Source organism: Semicossyphus pulcher, unplaced genomic scaffold (assembly GCF_022749685.1).
Source record: "Semicossyphus pulcher isolate SPU_LCO1_2020_fin unplaced genomic scaffold, fSemPul1.0.p SCAF_2, whole genome shotgun sequence".
In the NCBI taxonomy this organism is placed as follows: domain Eukaryota; kingdom Metazoa; phylum Chordata; class Actinopteri; order Labriformes; family Labridae; genus Semicossyphus; species Semicossyphus pulcher.
Window position 1 is genome coordinate 27,330,059 of NW_027211693.1, and position 22,519 is coordinate 27,352,577.

The 22,519-nt window shown below is 42.1% G+C and overlaps 1 protein-coding gene across 2 annotated transcripts; it reads left to right on the forward strand.

Annotated features, from left to right (window-relative positions):
* Window positions 1-678: 678 nt before the first annotated feature.
* Window positions 679-21,222, forward strand: rps6kal (ribosomal protein S6 kinase a, like). 2 transcript variants are annotated; one of them, XM_069669206.1, is made up of 22 exons: window positions 679-960; window positions 4,017-4,076; window positions 4,182-4,298; window positions 4,382-4,463; window positions 4,587-4,667; window positions 5,037-5,116; window positions 5,816-5,922; window positions 7,164-7,201; window positions 7,394-7,536; window positions 7,631-7,701; window positions 9,167-9,255; window positions 9,481-9,545; window positions 9,965-10,067; window positions 10,234-10,358; window positions 12,010-12,132; window positions 12,825-12,914; window positions 13,018-13,176; window positions 13,271-13,432; window positions 13,622-13,698; window positions 13,965-14,082; window positions 15,040-15,180; window positions 19,980-21,222. In XM_069669206.1, the coding sequence occupies exons 1-22, from the start codon at window positions 934-936 to the stop codon at window positions 20,103-20,105; spliced, it is 2,184 nt and encodes a 727-aa protein (XP_069525307.1). In that variant the 5' UTR covers window positions 679-933; the 3' UTR covers window positions 20,106-21,222. The 2 variants fall into 2 exon arrangements, with proteins under 2 accessions (XP_069525307.1, XP_069525308.1); XM_069669207.1 differs by lacking the exons at window positions 679-960; window positions 4,017-4,076; window positions 4,182-4,298; window positions 4,382-4,463 and having other exon boundaries at window positions 4,588-4,667; window positions 5,806-5,922.
* Window positions 21,223-22,519: the final 1,297 nt, after the last annotated feature.

Here is a 22,519-nt window from a genome sequence, read left to right on the forward strand (position 1 = left end):
AACAACTGCAATGGGCTTGTCTTCATTTAGAAGGTGAAAGATTGAACTTAAATGCAAAATACACTTCTGTTGAAGATCAAGATTATGTCCATAATGACCTTTTCTATTGAACAGGCGAGAAAAGACAACCGACAGTCTTGAGACAAACAGTACAACAACATTTCCACTAATTATACATTTGTGAATTTGCATAAACAAATGCAGATGTAGCGTAAATCTATTACCGCACCACACAAAGACTGTGCCTGTGAGTCGGGGAGACAGAGCTGGACGGAAAGTGGATGAGCTTTAAGCCTCTTATTTCCACTTGGACAAGGGATGGACAGGCTTATGAAACAGTGGCTTTAAAACATTCAACTTACACCCTTAAGATCAGAGGCTTAGATTTATAGCTCACCGCAACAGCAGGCTGTTTTGCTCCCTAATTTTATCCTGCGTCAACCGTAAATTAAACTCCTCTGTCTGCTACAATGGCTGTGACCATTTCAGTCGCAAGCAAATGGTCCATCACCCGGATGCATGTCTGTCACACGCAGCGTGTCATTCAGCATCAAGTCCCCCACGCCACCACGTCCTCTCTCCCTCCTCCCTGTCTCGCTTTGGTTTGGACGGGGGGAAATCCTTAACTGAATTGCGTCATAAATACGTCAATAAACTCTCATTCACTGACGATCAGGTACCACGATAGCCGCCATATTCGCATCCATGGCAGGGTAGCGGTGCTCTCGGCGAGCGTATGGTCCAGTCATCAACATCAGCTATTCCCCGCACCGACCCCCTGATCCCATCCTGATAGCGGTCGGCAGGCACAGAGCTTGTATCTGATCAACAAAGCAGAAGAGCCGGACCTCCACAGACGGGACGACATGCAGCGTGGAGCGGGGCTTTAGGTGACTACGATGCCGTAGACTGAGACAGGGATCCTGGCACAAGATGGAGGTAAACAGCGTCAGTAGTGAGGTGAGTTTATAAATGCGTGTTTACAGATTATTATGAGTCAATTGATTTGGTTTATGTTGTCCCGTTAAGTTATCCTGCCCTGTGAGGCTGGTAGAGCTTAAACTCGCGTCACGACCTGCAGCGCTCCGTGATGCATGCTAACCCGTTAGCTCATGCTAACAGCTGGTTAGATGTTTATTTTTGTTGCACTGTCCGGATTTATTACTTTAAGAGCATCCTGTCCGGCCTGTCTCCACAGCTCACAATTCAGCAAATAGGTCAAGCTCTTTATCCAATTACACATTTCCTCCGCTTAGCTTTGTTGTTATTTACTCTTCTCAAAAGCTTCAGAGCTAGCTTAGCGTTAGCAGCATTAGCATTTAGCTAGCCTGCTAGCTGACAGCTTGAAACTTGGAGACAAGTTTTTATTTGACCTCTGTCGTTAAGTTAATGAGAGCAAATTAGTTTTATGTATCTAAAGTACGATATATTTCAGCAATATTAATATATATTCAAAGTAAAGCACTATCTAGGTCAAACTTGGTGAGACGTCTTCACAACGGAGGGCTACTTGTCAGCAGCACAAGTTAAATAGTGATGTTAATAGCTATAACTTCCGATTTGTGAGCCACTTAATGTCCACTTCTTTGATCAAATTAATTAACCACAGAGCTGACGTTATAATAACTGCATTAGCATAATGAAGGAGTGATTAAACCCTAACGCTGCAGCATCATAACAACTTGGTTTACCTTGTATAAATAACAGGCAAATTTAAAGCTCCTGTGAGGAGTTTTTCACTGATTATGAAACAGACTGAAATTAATTCAGTTTACTCTATATGACCTACAAAAGCAAGCCAGACCATCAGTGACAAGATTGATTATTTCTATATAGTTACTTTTAATACCTAAAACCACTGGTGGGGGGTAGGTGTCAGATGAAGCGATTAACTGCACGATGCCTTTGTTTTCATTTTCCAGGGCAAAAAATGTAAAGTGATACATATGACTGTTAAAGAAAGCAGGAGAAATAAGCAAAGGGATAAGAGGTATGGCTTTGTCTACAGGGGTTGCCAAAATCAACACAACGCAGAAGTTCCTCACGGCAGCTTTAATATAACTTTCGATTTGTGAGCCACTTAATCTCTACTTATTTGTTCAAATGAATTAACTAGAGAGCTGATGTTATAATAAATCCATTAGCATAATGAAGGAGTGATTAAAACCCAACCTTGCAGCATCATAACAAGAGGGAGCTCTTGGTGGAATGTAAACCCTTGTATGAATCACAGGCAAACTTAAATTCAGACTTTTAGAGAAACAATCCATACCTTTTAATATTTCTGATGCTGTCTTGTAATAACTGTGGAATAGTTTGCTTTCACATTGGCCCTATGATGAGATGTTTTTTCATGTGCGTCTAACCCAAACTGACATCTTAAACCTCTCCATCTCTGGGATTCTTTGCAGTCTTTCACACCTACAGAACAAACTGTCTGTCTGACTGTGGTGAATGTTTTGTAGCCAGCAGAAAGCTATTGCAACACGCTCTTCTGACCTAGTCCATTCTTTGTTAAATTAAACTCTCCTCCTTTGATAGTTTTGGGGACTTCAGCCACAGCATTCTTATCTTTTTGCCAAGCTGCTGCAGCCCCTCACTTTATGTAGGTTACATGGAAATTTTGAATAATTCACTGACTAATATGCCCTCAATACTACTATGTTTAAGAAAGTTTTCATCTTTTGTTAAGAATGAGCACTTTAATCTGTTCTACACTGAATGCTGCTTCTTTGTAAGCTGCCAAGGCAACAGAAATAAACATTAAGGCTAGCCACTTAATCTGGGCTAGCGGGGATGCTAATCGTTTGTCCGTTTTATATCAGTTTTGTCTTTGAAGATGATTTTATCAAAGTACTAGCTATATGCCACCATCAGAGATTGTGTGGTGCTATTATGTATGACTGTCAGACATCTTTTCAAATGGCTGAAAAAGGCTCGCCTGGTTGTGCTGCAAGTGTAGGCTGCACTGTGTTACAAGCCGTGATGAGCCACAGCAAAGGTGGGAGTGAAAATGTATGTGTGAATTATGACACAAGCACTGCCCTGGCTTCTGCTAGCCTGGATGTTATACTTCAGGGATGCACCATTGCTTAAGTTTTGACTTTTTTTTTCCTATGTTGTAATTTGCTTTGTAATATACATCTTGACTTATTTTAATGTTTATGTTGTTAATGTTATTCTATAGTACAAATATATTGGGAATTGGTCTGTTGGCCTCCATTCTGAGGATGTATGTGAGTGTATGTTGGTGGCTCCACCCACTGAGTGGGTTTGCGTAGCGCTATGACTCATCCCCCCTCTTCAGAGGCTTGATGGAATTCAACACACAAACACACTGGACTGAATACATCATGCAGGCAGAGCTGCAGAACAGAACTGAAATATGTAGACCTGGATAATGTTATTGCGGTCAGTTTTTTTTTGTTTTGTTTGATTTACTTGCAGATGCTGAGATATCTGATATCCCTCTGCTGACACAGTGTATGGCTCTTTAAATAAACAAAAGAGAGGCTTAAAACAGGCTCAGAAAGAAGAAAGCATGTCTTTCTCTATGCTGTTTTTTTTAAGAGCATTTTGCCACCATCATCAGCCTGAGGTCCTGAAAGGGTTAGACCCTACTTTGTCCTCAAGAGGCTGAATGCTGTCCACTGCTCCAGCAAACATCAGCCTCTCAGAGCCAGTCAGACATGTTGTTTTTGCTCTGGCCGGGGATTAAGCTAGAATGCTAATAATGAGGGGCTTTATAGGGGCAGGATGAAAGCTGGACAGCTGGACAGGCTTAGAGTATGGACTCCATACTGTTTGACAACAAATAGAGCTGCAGTTGGGAAAGTGAAAGCGTACTGTTATTGCATGTGACTCATTGATTTCATCTGTTGAATCTTCCATCATACATGTGGGCGTGCTGCAGCTGCAGTCACACTCCTGCTCAGCTGAATACAAGGCTGAACAATCTCTGTGAAAGTGCTCACTGTTGCAGGCTCCACTGATGATATTTGTTGGTTTTGCTGCAGGTCAATGGGCATCAGATCATGGACGAGCCTATGGAGGAGGGAGAGTCTTTCTCACACTGTGTAAGTAATGGTTTGCTTGTGGTCTTGGAGCACATGTGTGTGTGTGTGTAGGATGACATACCTGCAGTGTTGTGCGACTGTCTCATACTGATCCTGTTTGTGTAGGATGAAGGGACATATAAGGAGATTCCTATCACCCACCACGTGAAAGAGGGCTGTGAGAAAGCTGATCCATCTCAGTTTGAACTGCTAAAAGTCCTCGGCCAAGGCTCGTTTGGCAAGGTAAGGGAATGCAACAGTCCAATCAAATGTTTTAGTGAAACCACAGGCATTAATACCTTTGTACATTTCTTCTGTTCTCGCAGGTGTTTCTTGTCAGGAAGATTGTGGGTCCAGATGCTGGTCAGTTATATGCAATGAAAGTTCTAAAAAAAGCATCTTTGAAAGGTAATGCAACTTTGGTTTCAATCTACATCTACGCAAAATGCAACAGTGCAAATCTGAGAGTATGTTCTGTCCTCAGTGTTGAATTTCTCCCTCTCACCGTCCCTTCCTGTTGTGTCTCTTCAGTCAGGGACAGAGTTCGCACTAAAATGGAAAGAGACATTTTAGTGGAAGTCAATCATCCCTTCATAGTGAAGTTGCACTACGGTAAGAAAAATGTTCGGATTTACATTTAAGTTCATGTTGAGCTGGGGATGAACTGGTTATGTGCGTCTTCATTTTCAAATCACAAAAATTATTGTTAGGCTTGTGACATGATACAGTTAATGAACTGGAATTCGTTCAAATCAGTAAAGTTTATTATTAGCTCGCACAATACACATAAGACACAGATTAAAAACAAGTGTTAACTTAATGCTACTTTTTTTCATATTAATATTATTGTAGTTAATGGCAGAGTAGCAGTATTTACATTTATTTATGTGTCAACCTGTGTAATCAAAACATTCGAGTTTCTCTGTTGTAATCAGAATATGATTAGCTTCTCTGTAATATACTTGTTTCTGTGTCTCCCAGCCTTTCAGACAGAAGGGAAACTGTATTTAATACTGGACTTTCTCAGGGGAGGGGATGTATTCACTCGCTTATCCAAAGAGGTAAGCTCACATCCTTTTGCTTTACATCTCATTGCACTTTAAGCTTTTTTTGCACCTTTTTCAGTCTGAAAAGAGAAGCACAGAACGTCCTTTTCATTCTTGAATGTAATTTAATTTCTGAACCCCCGAGTGTTTTCCACATATTTGGAAAACTCAGACTACATATGCCACAATGTTCTTTTAAAAACCCAGAGGAATTGTAAGATGACAGCTGCAAATGGAACAGGTGCAAATTTAGTATGCAAAAGGATTTTGTTTTACTTTATAAGGGCATAAGTAGTCATTAGTCGCTCCTTTTTTCAGTTGGCTTTTTATTCAAATTCTGACTTGAATTCCTCCTGGAATCTCAAATGCTTTTCTTGGAATCTTTAATCTCTTTGTGATCATCAATCGCTTGTCAGTTAGAGGCTCAGATCAGCTCTTTTCAAATGCTTTCAGGGAATTCAACAATGTGTGATTGTTCTCTGCGTAGACCTTGTGTTGAAAGCATGTCTCAGAACCAATGCGATAGCTGCTGGCAATGTCAAATCAACAGCTTGCTGAATCATGTAACCTATTTGAAATGTTTATATTATGACAATAATAATATTCTGTTTTCTCTTTTGTGGTTGAGCTTAATGTTGAAGTTTTTTTTTCCTTTGCTGCTGAATTTCTCTCCTTGTCTGAGTTCAGAGAGTAAATTTGTCCAGTTCTTATCAGGTTATGTTTACAGAGGAAGATGTGAAATTCTACCTTGCAGAGCTGGCCCTGGCCCTCGACCATCTGCACAACCTGGGCATAGTTTACAGAGATCTCAAGCCAGAGAAGTACGAATCCTAGATCTCACCTTTACCATCTTTGACCTCTTTCACTTAGAACCCCTAAACGTAACCGACATAGAGCAGGCATTACTCATTATTTCAGACGATGTGTCAGACGTTAATCTTGTAAACAAACTATAAGATATTTATTCCCAATCTGATCACTTTACTCCCCATCTCTCAACACTGACTATAAATAAATAAAGAATGACTAGTACACATTTTTGACTTGGAAGTGTGCAGTTCTCAAAGACCTAAAGGCGTCTCGTAGTCTTTTGTCATGAAGATTAAATTATGCTGAGAAAATCTGCCTGCCAGCACACTGTATGCACAGAACATAGACATAGAATAAAACTTTGAAATGATTTAAGATTAAATTTAGCCTTATATGACAATTGGCTGTGTGTTAATTTCCCAACTGAAACTAACACGAATGTGTTTGATGAGTGTGTTTCTGTACTTGACACGTATCTCCGTTCTTACGGGAAATAAAACGGGGAATTGACCGTCAGAATTTATGGGGGACAAGACATTTCAGCCCATGACTTCACTGAGCATATTTGTCATGCCACAATCTTGAGTCCAAACTGAACCTTCCCTCGCCCTGAACAGTTTGAGAAACAGTGACAGGATGTGTCCGACGTGGCTTTGAATCGAGCACTCTAAGGCCTGTGTCCACATAGTGCCTTTTTCTGGCAGAGCGCTGGGATGAAGCGCTTGTACGGTGAGAGAAAAAGCGCTGCACGCGCGTTTTGTGTCTATGACAACAATAAGTTTAACTTCCTACGCAGCTAACAACAAGCTTACAACGCGTAAGGCGATAAAAGCCAAACACTTAGCCAGCAACATTTAGTGTCCGGCTGATCTGCTCAAACAAATGAGCTTTTCTCTATTGTGATACTGTTTGTTTGTCATATGTAGCTACAGCTCCGGGTAGACAGAAACGGGCAAAACAAGTTGCTCCTCCATGTTTGGTGGTAACCAGGGTGACGAGTGGCGCTCTATCTGATTAGTTGCCTGAAAGAAGCTGGGTGCAGCGTTTTTTTCTCTCGATAGCCGCATGTGGCCGCATACGCTCTGTCCTCATTGGGCACAAATGAAAAAAGATGCTGCGCTCAGAAAAAGGCGCTGTGTGGACACAGGCCCTGATAGTTTTTTATAATAATATTATTGTTTTTAATGATGCAAAGTAGTTTTGTTAATTTTTTGGGGAAAATCTTCATGATAAAAATGTTCTTGTCTTTCAGCATCTTACTTGATGAAGCTGGACACATAAAGTTAACAGGTATATATTTCATTTCATTTGAGAAATCAATCCAGCAGACTGAACCAGATAATATCTTTTAATTCTTTCTGCAGCAGTGTTTATGTTTTACCAGCATCTAAATGAATGTCAAGTCTGTGTTGTATAATTACTGAACCTTACTGTCCAGCCAGCTGTGTATCTCACCTTCTGCTTTGCATTGCTGTCCTGCAGACTTTGGCTTGAGTAAAGAGTCAGTAGATGCTGATAAGAAGGCTTATTCCTTCTGTGGTACGGTGGAGTATATGGCCCCTGAGGTGGTCAACAGGAGAGGACACACACAGAGTGCAGACTGGTGGTCTCTGGGAGTACTTATGGTATGCAAGCTCTCTAATCACCCTGACTCATCATTTGTGCTTTGGCTTTATATGAACTGATCAGTAAAAATGCTCTTTCACTATGTGTTTGCAGTTTGAGATGCTAACAGGGACGTTACCATTCCAAGGGAAAGACCGCAACGAGACCATGAACATGATTCTAAAGTGAGTCACTGCACGGCGTAATTAAAACAGTCAAAGCTCGACAGCAGAGAAAAAGGTTTTGAAAAGTACACTACCATTCAAAGGTCTGCAATCACCTGTTTTTCTTTTTTTACTCCAATAATGATGTTTTAACAAAAATGAAAACGTTTTTTTATTTAGGCCGTGTCCACACGTACACGGGTATTTTTCAAAACGTAGCTTTTTTTCTGCGTTTTGTTCTCTTGTCCACACATGAACACTGTTTTGGGTCACTGAAAATTGATCTTTTGTAAAACTCCGGCCAGGGTGAAGACTTTTAGAAACTGCAGACAGGTTAAACTGTGTTTTTGGCTCGTGACATCAGGCGGAGCGCCGTTATCTCCTTTTGTGAGGTGTCACAAATGAGGCGATGTTCCTTGCAAAATGACAGACGTGACAAAAACGGCGATGCTTCTAACCTCGCTAACAGGACTTTTTACCTGTTTACACATATGTACAGTTACTCGTCCACTATATTGAGGAACAGAGGCGTCGGGATGCACTACTTTTGATTTATTTTTGTTCTTTGCTTGGCTTGGTTATATCGCCACCTGTTGGTGTGGCATTCTCATGACAGCGTTTCTGTTGTGTTTTTGCGTTTTTGTTTGGGCGGAGATTTTTTTATAACCGTGCTTGTGTGGACGGGGATTTTTTTGGGAAACTATGGAGAGAAAAACTCTGTTTTGAAAAATACCTGTGTACGTGTAGACATGGCCTTAGATACCAAATGTATCATTTAGAAGTGAAATAGTTTTAGCCCCAAAAGAAAAACATGACTCAAACTTCCAATTAGTCAGTGTACCCACAGTGTTGCATCACAGGGGAGAACCATGTTATAACAATTGTTTGCCTAGTCCAGAAAAGTGAGAGTGACCCTTGATTATTATTGAACTACAACCGTGCCTGTAACAGGCCTTTAAACATTTAGTGATCCTGTTTTTCTTTAGGTTTAAACTGTGATTTGTCAGTCAGTAGTTTGTTCAGCTGATATGCAAACAGATCTAACATAGACTAACTTTGTTTTCTATTTGGAAGATTTAAGAATAGCTTTGCAAAAGCAACAGACCTGTTAATTCTAGGTTGTTATAGTTATAACTCTTCTATTTAAATGTTTTTTTACCAAAACATTTTTTTACCGATGACTCACACGTGTCTTTGTCACTGCCTGCCCTTTAAATTGTCAGTTTGGTTTAACCAGCATTTTGTTCTCCGTGTACACGGCGTCCATTTTTCTGAACCCTTTACACAAATAAACATCTATTCGCAAAGAGGACTTTCTTCAAGCTAAAAGCAATAAAGACCATTCAGAAATACAACACTCCTCTCAGTGATCTCACTGTTTGAAACCAATCAATTACAAACTTTAGACGTGCTGTAAGTAATATTGACCTGTTGCCCCTATTTGCCCACATTCACCTCTCACTCTCTGCTCTTTTCTGCCCCCCAGAGCTAAGTTGGGAATGCCGCAGTTCCTCAGTTTGGAGGCCCAGAGTTTGCTAAGAATGCTGTTTAAACGTAACCCTGCTAACAGACTAGGTAAGGTGCATCAAAGCTGTGGATTTGTAAGAATAAAAGACAATGAGGTGTGTTGATCCTTACATAGCACGGCTCGCTTAGCTTGAGCTTTTTAACATTTTGGCATCCACTTAAATAGCGGGCTGAAAACCACGGAGAGAAAAATGTGTGAACGTGTTGATCCTTCTGAAAACAATACACCCGAACGTGCCAGGTTAACTGAACCAGAGTGATCTGTGTCTTCAGGGGCCGGGCCTGATGGAGTGGAGGAGATCAAACGCCACGCTTTCTTTTCCACCATCGACTGGAATGTGAGCACACACACGCACACACACACACACACACACACACACACACAACCCTCTCTTCTCTCACAGAGCCACCCATACACACACATGTATCTCTCCAGCTTCTGTTGAGGATTCACACCTAACAAACGGTTGGCTTGGTGACTACTGGCCATCAGTCCACGCCAACTATGTGTGTGTGTGTGTCTGGGCAGAGGGCCAGTTCTCACTGTGTGTGCACTAATAGCCCTGTGTGAGTGTTTAAGAGCCAGCAGGATGCTATTGGCTGGACCGGGCTGTAGAGGGATGGGAGGGGGTTAATCTGGGAGGGGTCTTGGCTGCTCTTCCACATATGTTCACACACTCCCAAACAGCCTGCAGTGGGGTTTAATTTCTAACATGTATGTGCGTTTTCTGCGTGTGTGCACCTGTGTATCCCTCAGAAACTGTTCAGGAGAGAGCTGCAGCCCCCATTCAAGCCTGCAGCAGGTAAACCAGATGACACGTTCTGCTTTGACCCCGAGTTCACCGCTAAAACGCCTAAAGGTAAATCAACACCTACACGCACGCATGTTTTTGATCTTAAAAGCAATAGCCACTCCTGCAGCCATGGAAACTGCAACAGAGCACTCTCTATGATAACTAAAAGAAAATTTAGTGGGTGCTTTGTATGTTTGTTGGTGTGTTTCATTAATGATCTTTGTGTGTTTAGACTCCCCAGGTATCCCTCCCAGTGCAAACGCCCACCAGCTCTTCAAAGGCTTCAGCTTCGTCGCTCCAACCCCTATGGATGAGAACAAGAGCTCCCCGCTGCTCAGCATACTCCCTATAGTTCAGGTGAACACACAGTAACTTTTCATTTGTTCTCTGTCACAATGTACACAGGTTAATTATTACATTATTAATTACTAATACGACAAAACACACTTACTCTTTAGTTTTCTTGGTGAAAACTTGGTAAACTAAACATAAAGAGAATACTTCCGTTGTCTCTAATATTGGACATTTTGCAACATAATACTGACAACAAATGTTTACTGCTCTACCAATCTCGGATCCTGTAGGCTCTAGTCTGACGACAATATAGCCTCTGGGGACAACAGTGAACATGTTGGGCGTGTAGCTATAAACAACTTCCAGTCAAGACTTCCTTTCCGCGTGCTGCAGTGCAACAGTTTTCCTTGTGATTTACTTTTTATTAACGGGTCTTACCTTTGCTGAAATTTCATCATCATGATGCAGATTTGTAAGAAGTAAAAATGAAGCTTTGTCAGGTCTGTCCTCAAGAGGAGAAGAAAACTACTTTCAAAATGCTCGTTTGTTGAACGGAGGTTGGATCGATCTGATGCATTCAAGGAAGTCGGGAAACTTTAGCGCTGAACGGCTTTCGTGACACAGCGTTGAGGGAATTTAGTTCAAGTTAAATTTTAAATGTAGAACGGATAGTTAGCTGAACTTAGATGCAGATGTCTGTTTATAGAGATTAATAAGAAGATAAATCGTTGATGGGAGCCGGGATGTCATTACGACGCATTACATTCCGTCTGCTTTTGCTCTCCACACGGACTATTTTTCCTGCAGCCTGCTGATACGTGATTGGTCAACATTACTCAGACTACAAGCGTACTACAAACGGAAACCAGAAGACTTGCCGTCCCTAAAATCCACGCCGCTGCCTACAGATTCTACATTGTTATGTAGAATCTGTAAACAGAGATTAATGCTCTACTTAAGAGCATTACACAGATTTATTCTTAATTTATTCTTGTCCTTACAAAAGCTGGTAAACAATGTTAAAAGGAAGCTAGAATTGCACTCAACACATCTGTGACTCTCACTGAATAATTATCTCAGCATATTGGGCGAGAAAACCCTGTCGAAAACTTTCAAGTGGTGCTTGGTCACTTCCTTCTTTAACTCTAATGGCTGCCTGTGTTCAATTTCACAATTTCCACTGCACTTGTAAAATTTGATATCTGCACAATGAAGTGAAATGACGATAAAACTCTGTCGCCATCATTCAGAACCTATAAAAACACATCCATGTTGCCTTGCACTGCAGGCCTACACTAAACACTCATACACACACGATGTGTCATCCCCACACTCTGCATGGCTCACTTTATTTCCCGAACTGTTAATTTGACAGCATTTTTCTATTAAGTGATGTGTGAATAGCAAACGAATACTACAATGGCTGTGACAGTTTGAGTGCTGAATATGTAATAACACCACCACTAGAGTTCGACTATGGCATATGTGTGAACAAAACTGTTGAGACGAATGCTGTGGGAGCACATATCGCCAGGCAGTCTGAACTACAGCACTTTGTTGTCTTGTATGGACCACAGTGGACTGTAGTGACACTGTGGGGGCTTGTGAGCCGTCTCATCATATGTCAAAGCATCGCCAGTTCAACATTTTACTGAAACACTTTTTATGGTGTACATAAAAGAACTTAAAATAACTTCAAGTTTTTTTTTTCTAGTTGCACGGGGGCTCAGCAAAGTTCTCTGACCTGTACGAGCTGCAGGAGGACATAGGGGTCGGCTCTTACTCCATTTGTAAACGCTGTGTACACCGAGTCTCTGCCATGGACTACGCTGTGAAGGTAGCAAGATTTGTTTCTCTAAATCCCCTCTGACCCAGCGCTCACTGGCTGTAGCGCTGCAGCTTACACTCACGCAGTCATTCCGAGGAGTTACCCAGTTAAATCACTGTTTAGTTGACTACTAAATAGTTACGGGTTCCTTGCTCACGGGCCTGTTAGCAGTTGCTTATGAAGGGTGGGTTTGCTCTTTTCATTGACATCCACAACAAGATTTGTGCTGCTCCTACAGGATTAAAGTGGTGACCTTTCAATCAGAATGTTTCTTCTCTTACCTTCAGGCCACAAGTGTTACTGTGCCTGTGTTATAACCCATTATAAAGTTATCGCTCATAGTCAGCAGCTCTTGAGTACCTGTGTATGTGTTTTATTGAATTAACTAAGAAGCTAACATCGCCTTTACTGTTTTTTTTCAAGCCAGTTTGGAGGCTGTGAGTGGGCATCTGTGGTTTTACTATATTAAACTAGATGACTAAAAATTATGTGTCAGAATGTTGGTCATAAAAGTGTCTCAATAGTGAGTAGGCATGTCACGTGTGCTTAATGTAGCCAGCAGGCCAACAGAGGGCAGCACAGCTTCATCAGCTGAAGCCAAATTGCAGCAACTTCTTAGAAATTCTAAACAGCAAAACATTGCTTTAAAGGGTTTTGTCATTTTACAGTAACCGCTCATGTGTGTGTTTTTTGTTTCTCAGATTATAGACAAAATAAAGAGGGACCCCTCTGAAGAGATTGAAATCCTGATGAGATACGGACAGCACCCCAACATCATCACCCTGAAAGACGTCAGTATGGTTGCAAACAGCTCTTAAAACGTCATGAAATGCTCACACGCAAATGTTACGGACAGGTTGTCTCACTGTGTTTGTGTATGCCTGCATGTGCCAGGTGTATGATGAGGGTCGGTATGTGTACCTGGTGACGGAGCTGATGAAGGGAGGGGAGCTGCTGGACAAGATCCTCAGACAGAAGTTTTTCTCTGAGAGAGAGGCCAGTGCTGTGCTCTACACCATCACCAAGACTGTCGACTACCTCCACTGCCAAGGGGTGAGGGCACACTTCTGTACAAACATGAGCATGAAGGATAATTAGACAACTTCTTCTCTAATGTCTACTTCTCCTCTATTCTCCTCCTCTGAAGGTGGTACATCGAGACCTGAAGCCCAGTAACATCCTATATATGGATGACTCTGGAAATCCTGACTCCATCAGGATCTGTGACTTTGGATTTGCAAAGCAACTCCGGGGGGGCAACGGCCTGCTCCTCACCCCGTGTTACACCGCCAACTTTGTGGCACCAGAGGTGAGAGGGGGGAAGTGATGGATGCAAAAAGAGAACAAACATTAGAGGGAATATCAGGCTTCATACCCTGAAACATAAACCTAAAGATATCGATAAAGAGATCGAATTGTAGAGTGGACATACAGATACAGGTCCCATTGTTAACGTGAGCCCCTAATGGTTTGTCTTCCTTTCTTTGTCTGTGTCCAGGTACTAATGCGGCAAGGTTATGATGCAGCCTGTGATATATGGAGTCTTGGAGTTCTACTGTATACCATGCTAGCAGGGTAAGACTGCACCCAGCAACTGTTGGACAATTTGGCTTAAATGTTGGTGGAAATTTCTCTGACAGCGCTTAAGTTTCCATTTTAAGCCAAACAATTTTCAGTCATTATCAGCTGTGATAATAATGTGTTAAATTACAACAAAGCATTCAGGCTTGCCTTATAATTATAGGAGTATTAGCGCACAATTAAATCTATGAAATATAATATATGTAAGCATGTGAGGTGATCATGTGTTTTCCTAACCTCTGCCTCTAACCCCCCGTCAGGTACACGCCGTTTGCTAATGGGCCCAACGACACGCCAGAGGAGATTCTACTTCGGATAGGATCCGGAAAGTTCTCTTTGACAGGAGGCAACTGGGATACTGTATCAGACACCTCAAAGGTACACAGACTGATTTTAAAGCATATTAGTCTAGTACTGTACTTACTTTTCTCTTCTTACATCTGTAAAGAGCTTTGTACACTTGTTACAAAGTGTAAGATAATGTTGTTGTACTATTTTAATTCATGTATGTGATTCTGCAGAGGCAGTGAAATAATATGATTCGAAACTAGGGCTGTGGCGATGCCCACAATAGCGCGGTTATGTGACGCCAACCGCAGGGTGGACCCAGTCACTGTCATCACCACTTTTTAAAAAAAATATAGAGCCAGTGACGTTGCTGGGTATGCGTCCTTCGTCTCTGGCGCATTTAAATCTAAAGAGAAGCATTAAGCTATCTATCCATGCGTCCCAGAGGAAGCACCTCATCTTTCCATACAGAACGATTCACTGTGAACAAACTTGTTTTAAAGATCACAGTAATAGGCAAAAGAAATCTTGCTGTCAGAATCAGATCAGCACAGATGAGCCAGTGTGCAGTCTCATGACATGCTTGTTTAGCCGCAACAACAACAACTAGCCAGTCACCACCAGATTTCCTTTCAGCAATCAAGGATACAAACTTAGTAGTGGTTAAAAAACTTGCGTGTCCACCGCTCATGCTGTGTTCACTCATGTCGATGATGTTTTACCGTCTAGGGGACGCGCTGTAGTTAAAGAAACAAAGCAAATGCCGGCAGCAGACTTGGGTGGCGGTTAACTGCCAAACCACATGGGGTAGTTGGTGTTTCACAGCGGTTACAAATATTCAGTACCGTCACAGCTCTATTCAAAGCTGTGTTGTTTACTAAACAGCAAAGACAGCATCTTTGTGTTGGAATAATTGAGATACACTGTAAGTTTTCGTATCAATAAAATAATAAAGTTTTGTTGATGTCAACACAATAAACCAACAATCAATATAAGTTCTCTTTTCTTACATGTACTTATCAGACTGGATGTTGTGTTGTGTTGCAGGACCTGCTGTCTCATATGCTCCATGTGGACCCTCACCAGCGATACACAGCAGAGCAGGTTCTAAAGCATTCCTGGATCACCTGCAGAGATACGCTACCACACTTCCAGCTCACACGCCATGACGCACCACACCTCGTCAAGGTGAGCACATGTCCTCCTCATTAAGAAGACAGACAAGACACAGGAGCTTTATACATGAGCTCTTTGGCACAGCTATTGTTTTCTGTAACGTGGTGATAAAAGGTTTAGAAATACTTGTTACCATGTGGTAACATCTAAAGGAAAGTGATAGCTCAAAGTTCAGATGGGATGCAAAGTCTCACATTTGTTGGCCTTATTGGTTATGACACTCATCATCTCTATTCTACAGTCTACTCTGTTACAAATATGTCATCCCCTCCCAGTATCTGTGCTTCTTTGAATATCAAAGGGAGCCGATCTCTGTGATTCACACACTTCTAATCTCATTACTAATATCTGATCCAACAGAGCAGATGTGTCCATCCTTCTGTCTTATCTTGCTGCTTTCCAGGTCAGGTGCTAAAAATGGGACTGATCAGGTTGTATTTTCAACTCGAGGTGAAGAACACAAGTTTGACGCTTAAGTTTATGTCATGAGAACATTGACTCGTCGACTTTTTTAATTTGATTTTCTTCCATCACAGCGTTTAGGAAAAATAGCACAGAAACGATAAAAAGAGTAAATAACAGAACGGGACTTTAGAGAGTATCATCATCAAAACATCAGCATACATTACAAATCTTGAAACTTTCAGAAATATTTCACTTAAAGATATAAACTCGAAGTTTTCAGTTTTGTTCTATATGGCAATAAAAGGCAATTTTGGGTGCATATGTCCTAGATAACCAGACGTCCACATTTGGCTCCGGTTGTAACTCTTGCCTTCATCTGAGCGTCGAGTTTGTTTCTTTTTCTTTGGATTTTCACTTATTGTTGAAGTTGTATCTGTAGTCATGGATCTTTTCTTTGTTTGTTCAGCCATAGTAGATTACTGTTTACTCGCAACACTTGCAGAGACCAGAAAAGCAGCCGCTTAGCTCCGCCTACCCTCTCTGGCAGACCAACCACTGCTGGGTGATGGAAAACGCGTCACTAACTGGGTGCACATGTCGCCACAGACACCCGGTCCATAAAAATACTACATATTGCAAATGCAAAGGTTTCATCAGTGGGCTCAATCACCTTAACTTAAGAGACATTTATTTACATGAAATCTTGGAGATGAAATCTTTAAAGTTAGTTGGACCACATCAACGTCACTCTACTTGAAGGCACAAAATGAAACCCAGTTCAAACGGGCTGCCCCTCAGATTGAGAGATTTCAATCGTCAGGCGAGAACAGAGTCAGCTGGCATTTTGTCAGCTTCACAAAACTTAAAAAGCTATTTATTTTTTTGCTGTGTCATTACACAAAGTGTACTGCCAGAGCAACAGCATGACAAACTCTCCAAACAAGCCTCAAAATCTGTTCATTGTTGTTACAGTCGCCAAATTATCCTCGGAGGTCGTCTCCTCTCTGGAACAAGCAGATCTGGTGATTTAAAGTGTTAAAAACGCTGAATACATCTTTAACTTCAGCTCATTAGCTCCGTCAAATCCTTCGCCTGCTTAAGTGTTATAGATAAAAATGATGGTAAAGTGACAGAAAACCGCAAGAAAGTAAGCAAAGAGCATTTAATGTTCTATCAACAGCAGGCGGCACAAACTGTGATGAATGTTTTACAGGTAAATCATGAGACTCATGTAAGATGATACATCCCCCAAACACTCCCACAGCACTCTCTCTCTGTGAAGTTTAGGAGTCCTCTCTCAGTCAGTTGTTCTTCGACCCCCTACAGAGAGACACTGACCTCCTTAACAAGCGCCCGAACCACCTTAGTCGACTTCTCTTAATCTCGGGGAGCTGAGTCTGTATATAGAAGCACTCAGCACTGCTGAACTCTTCGCCCTGTCATGCAGAGAGAGGCCAGCCGCCCTGCGCAGGAATCTGCTTCTATCTGTGATCTCTTTCTTTTAGATACAACGCAAAGCCTGTGATCATGAGAACAAAGATCAACAGTAAATTGCGAGCTTCACGTTGCAGCTCGGTTCACTCCTCACCGCCTTGACCACAGCCGGTCTCACAGTCCTGTTTCCCCTCCGCAGATGACCTTGCAAGTCATTCTAAGTGCCGTCATAGATCTTTTCTTGCGCATGTTCATGTAACATTTAAGCAGGTAAACTTCCATCTGGCTTTATCTGACACATGTTAATGTTACAGGAATATAAATACAGGATTATCAGTTGTCTGCTAGAACTACAAACCAGATTTATAACAACACAAAGATTTTGCAAAGGTTGATACCCAAAGCCTGCAGATTTTGCTTGGAGTGAACAACCTGTCTGACCTCCTTATTTCTAAGGCCCGTTGATAGTGAACAGCAGCAGCACAAACAAGGTCAGGGAGATGTCTGTGGAGCAGGGTTAATGCGCGAGTTGTGACACAGCACTTATCCAAGGATAGTGTCGCCATTCAGAGATGCACATGGTCAGGAAACATTCAGTTCTGACATCCAGTCACCGCTCCGCTGACGTATTTACTGTAGGCCTGCATAAGACTTCCAGCGTCACTAACCTCTCGATACCATCATCAAGTAGGAGGGATGGTTCATTAGATTCATGCTGGTCACGTTTTGTTTCTGTTAGCGATGACCATGCATGCGTTTTGTTGTGCTGACTGTGGACGAGTCATCCTGTCCTTTGTCATGCACCCCACCACCGTCAGTGATGCATTCTTGCTCTTCTCTCGTGTGATTCAAGGACTGACGAATGTGTTTGAATTGAAAAGCTGAACACCACTGCCCTCATGAGGAGGGTTCTTATACCTGTGGCCTCTTTGTTAGCTTCTGTGAGCTCTCATCAATTAGGCACCTTTTCCTGTCAGAGCCTGCTAACTGAATGTTCCACCAGTGTCAGGCTGCTGTCAATCATACAATGTACAGCTACATAAAGTCTGTATTTTGGGTAGTTTTTAGGCATGATAAGCTTTTACATAACAGGGAACTGACAGGAAAAGGAAAAGAGAACGGTACAAAATAAATAGAGCTACCTTCTGCTTTTGGAAGTGAAGCCAGTGCAGAAGGGCTCTAAACCTGCATTCTGTCTAATGGCCAGCAGGGGGCGACCCCACTGGTTGCAAAAAGAGCAATACAGTCCTTCAGACTGTATGAAACCAGTTAGGAGAATAATCCTATTCTTCAGTTGCTTTAATACCTTAGTAAATATTTTTTTTATGGTCTTAGTTCGTAGTTTCAAATCTTTTTCAAACCAGCATTATGATCGCTTAATAAAATGATGGTACCATTAAGAGTAACGTAGACAGTTAAGCAGAGTATGCTTTAGGCCCTGGCTACCTGTGATTGACAAGTTGCTACCACTGCACCCTGTCAGCCAAGCTCCAACCATCGCTCTAAAAGAACAAGATTGTGACCGCTAAGATGCTGTACGAACGGCTTTAAGACCGTCAATCCCAAACAGACAGGTCATGTCACAGGGGTTCTGTCCATTGCTTAATACAGTCCATGGTCCAGGTGAACACAGTGTTTAGCTGAGGCTCATATGTTACTACGGCTGTGACTGTACAGAGTTTTTCTAACCGCGAAACGCTAAGGCCCTCTTGCGGTTGGGCGATTAACGCCTCCCCAGCCCGCTGCCGAAATGTTTGTGGTTTTTCTTTTTATTTGTTTCGCTCAACAGAGCTTGTTAGCTTGTTTCACAAAGTGGACATAGTGGTGCATTGATAATATTTATTTATTTATTGATTATATCTGTGACTGAAATGTCAGAATCAGAATCAGGGTTTATTGGCAAGTAGGTTTACACATACAAGGGATTTGTTTTGGTGAACAATTACAACAGAAGTAGAATAAAAATAAGTAAAGACTTTAATAGAACAAGATTTATAAAAAAAAAATTTTTAAAAAGGCAATATGAATAAAAATATAAAAAACAATAATACAAAATATGTGCAACAGGTGTAATTAAAAACTGTACAGATGATGTGAACCATACCGTGTTAACACCGGGGGCCAGCCCGGCAATGACATCGTCTTTTAATATTGATATCAACGTCCATTTATATTGTGACGTTCCACAATAATACAGTTATGAGACGCTATCCAGTTTTGTCCTGCTTAGTTAATCCCAACTAACACAGCCTACTGTGGGCCGTAGCCAAAGCCAAAACAACAAACCTGCCAGTATAATTGTCTGTATCACCACCCGCTGCTCGCTTCAGCTCAGCGCTCAGAGGCTGACCACGCTCAACACCAAGCAGGAAGAACATCAACCCACCTCTCTCTTGCTCTCTGCCAATCACAGGCGTGACATCTTGCACAGATCACTGTCATAGTTACCAGAGGTGACTGACAGGCTTACGGCCTTTAAGCATCTCGTACACATTCACTGACATTCAGGAAAACTCCAACAGACTGGGCTTACCCTCTAATCTCACTTCGTAGTACATCCCTCTGGTCTCCAGCGCACAGATGATAGCAATGTGGTTTGCTTACATGTTGAACGAAAGTGTATATGTGACGGATGCAGTGAGGACAGCGACTGTCTGTTACTACACGATGTGACGCGATGTCTGATGCTTGCATGCGTTTGGCCACGGTGTCAGCCAGGCCTGTCTGTATGCTCTCATGGTGGTGATGACGGTCACTGGGTCCACCTCGCGTTTGGCGCCGCAGTATTGCGGCCATGCGGTTACCGTCACAGCCCTATATGATATGGTGAATTGAGTAGATTTGTTCAGTAGCACAAAACTCACTGTACATCTAGAGGGCTGCAACATGCCAACTAAGTGGTAATGGAATAGCTTCAAAGTTAATCTTGTGTGTTAATTTAAAAGTTTAAGCCAAGTGTTGTTGTCTTCCAGGGAGCCATGGCTGCCACATACTCAGCACTGAGCCAGAAGACAAGTCAGCCGGTGTTGGAGCCGGTGGCAGCGTCCAGTCTAGCCCAGAGACGCAGCATGAAGAAACTCACCTCAACAGACATGTAGACACACACACACACACCGCCATCCCTCCAGTTTTGACCTCACTCTCAGTCAGACTCTCATGCACACACACAGACCGAAGTCCTGGCCAGTCAGACCTACTGTCTCCTTTTTTAAATCTATTTATTTGACACACCCAGCATATGCACGCACACACAGACATGCACTCTCACACTGGATGAGGTTGCATTGTGAAGAAGTCAGCTGAAGAGGAAGAGGGGAAACCCACATATCTGTTACTGCTGGGAGACAGACTTGTATTTATTTCCACAGCTTTCATATGCACTTGCCCTCCTCGCCTTTCATTCTTTCTTCCTCGTACGGGGAAGAAACGCACCAGCTGATGTTCTCCTTCACTGTGATTGGCTGATTCAAAGCTGCTTCGGTAAACTGTGCCCCCCTCCCCACTGCTCTTCATCTGCGCTCTGCCATCCTCCTCCTCCTCCTCCTCCTCCTCAGTTCTCTCTCCTTACCTTGTTTGCTTTTGCTCTCTTAACTTCTTTTCTTCAAAGTGAAGTAATGGTTTATGTGTGAGAGTGTTGGCAGGATGATACTGACTGAGGGACGTCGTCAGACTGTTTCCTGTCTTCAAAGTAAAAAGAAATGACTCTGCTTGTGGCAGATAAAAAAGTCCCTGAGGATCAGAATCATCTGCCAGCACTTTGGGAACATAAATGCATGTGTGGACCGAACCTGTATTTCTTTTCCCTTAAATTTCACCGTCTGACTCATGTTACTCTGTGATGCTAACAATGTATGGAAAGAGGAAAAATAAGCTGCCGATGGACAAAAAAATAACGCCTAGAGTTTGAAGGTGAAACTATGTGGTAACGATAACAGAAATTCTAGTTTGCAAAAAATATCTAAGTATATTATGAAGATGATAAAGATGAAGAGCATGTGGGGGAGCTGTATGGATTTCTCTGGGGGGGACGGGACGCACCCCGTCGAACCAGAGAGGCTGAATTAAAAAAAAACAAAAAAAAATTTCCATGGATTTCTCTTCAAAAAGACATTGTGGAAATTGTATGATATTGTATTTATTTCATTTGATTTTTAAGATTCTATTTTTCTTTCAAGTTCTGTATATATTGACATTAAAGATCATTATTGACATGCATCCAGTTTGGTCCGAGCTCTTTGTTCCATCACAAAATGCACCACAAACAACCCTCCGTCACTCATGAGAATATACTGTATATATAATAATAATTTAAAGCCAATCATGGATATATCAGTTAGACTGTACTGTTGGACTTTTGCTGAACAGCAGCCGTTTGGTTCATAAGTTGAAATGTCAGGGTGGCACGTTGAATTCTCATTTCTCTCATCTCATCAACAGAGCAGGCGCCCCACATACAGAAGCTACACTCTGCAGTGCAGCGGCCACAGGTTCATCTTACGCCCTCGGCCCTTTGCTGCGTGTCATCCCTTCTCTCTTCTCCCAGTCTTTCCTGTGTGTCTTCATCTGTCCTATCACTAAAGGCATGAATAGTCCAAAAAATAACCTCTAAACAACAAAATTGAAATGTTCTTACATACAAAGCTACAACAGAATTGCAGTTAGGCCGGAATTATGAAGTCGGCAAACTCTATTTACCTAAACGACAAACAAGACTCAACTAGTTCTGTCTTTTCTCTCTGTCTAAAAGTTTTATGTTTTTTGGTATGTCCATGTCTGAGATTGAAAACAACCCACAATAACGTGTTTAGTAGTGGTGTAACGTTCTCGAACGATTCGATTCTTTTGAACGGCTCTTTGGTGCAAACGACGGGAGCCGAGTCGTAGGTGAGAGCTGTTCTTTCTATAGTTGTGCCCAAATTTCACTGCCCGCCCGAGATCCACTCATCTTTATGCCGGATCACCACAGGCAGCTTTTTTCAACTGCAACTCGGCTATACGAGGTCACGTGCAGTGGAATCATGTCACCACAACACAGTGCAGACGGTGAGCAACATTATAACCCTCCACCAGGTTTGTTTTATTCTTGACATCTTCGAGTTGTACAGAGATGTATCATAAATGATTGACAAATCAATTACGTTGATTAATTGATTAATGATTAATTGTTCCTACATTATTCTGCTTTCTTTCTGATTTCTTTTAAAATTTTTAAAGTGTTATTTAGAGAGACCCAACATGAATCCACCACGAGCAGTTCTTCGCAACATTTGGCAACAAACTTCCTTTTAACAGGCAGACACCTCGAGCAGAACCAGGCTCATGGTGAACAGCCCTCTGCCTCGACTGGACGGGCCGAAAAGTGGGCTAGCAGGAGATGAAGGATAGAATATATGAGGCTGTTTAGCATCTAAATGCTCAACAACTTAGCTGCTAACGTTGGCTGTGTCCAAAGTCATTCATGCTATTTGTGGCACTATCCAAATGCATGGCACCATGACACCAAGCAAAATGA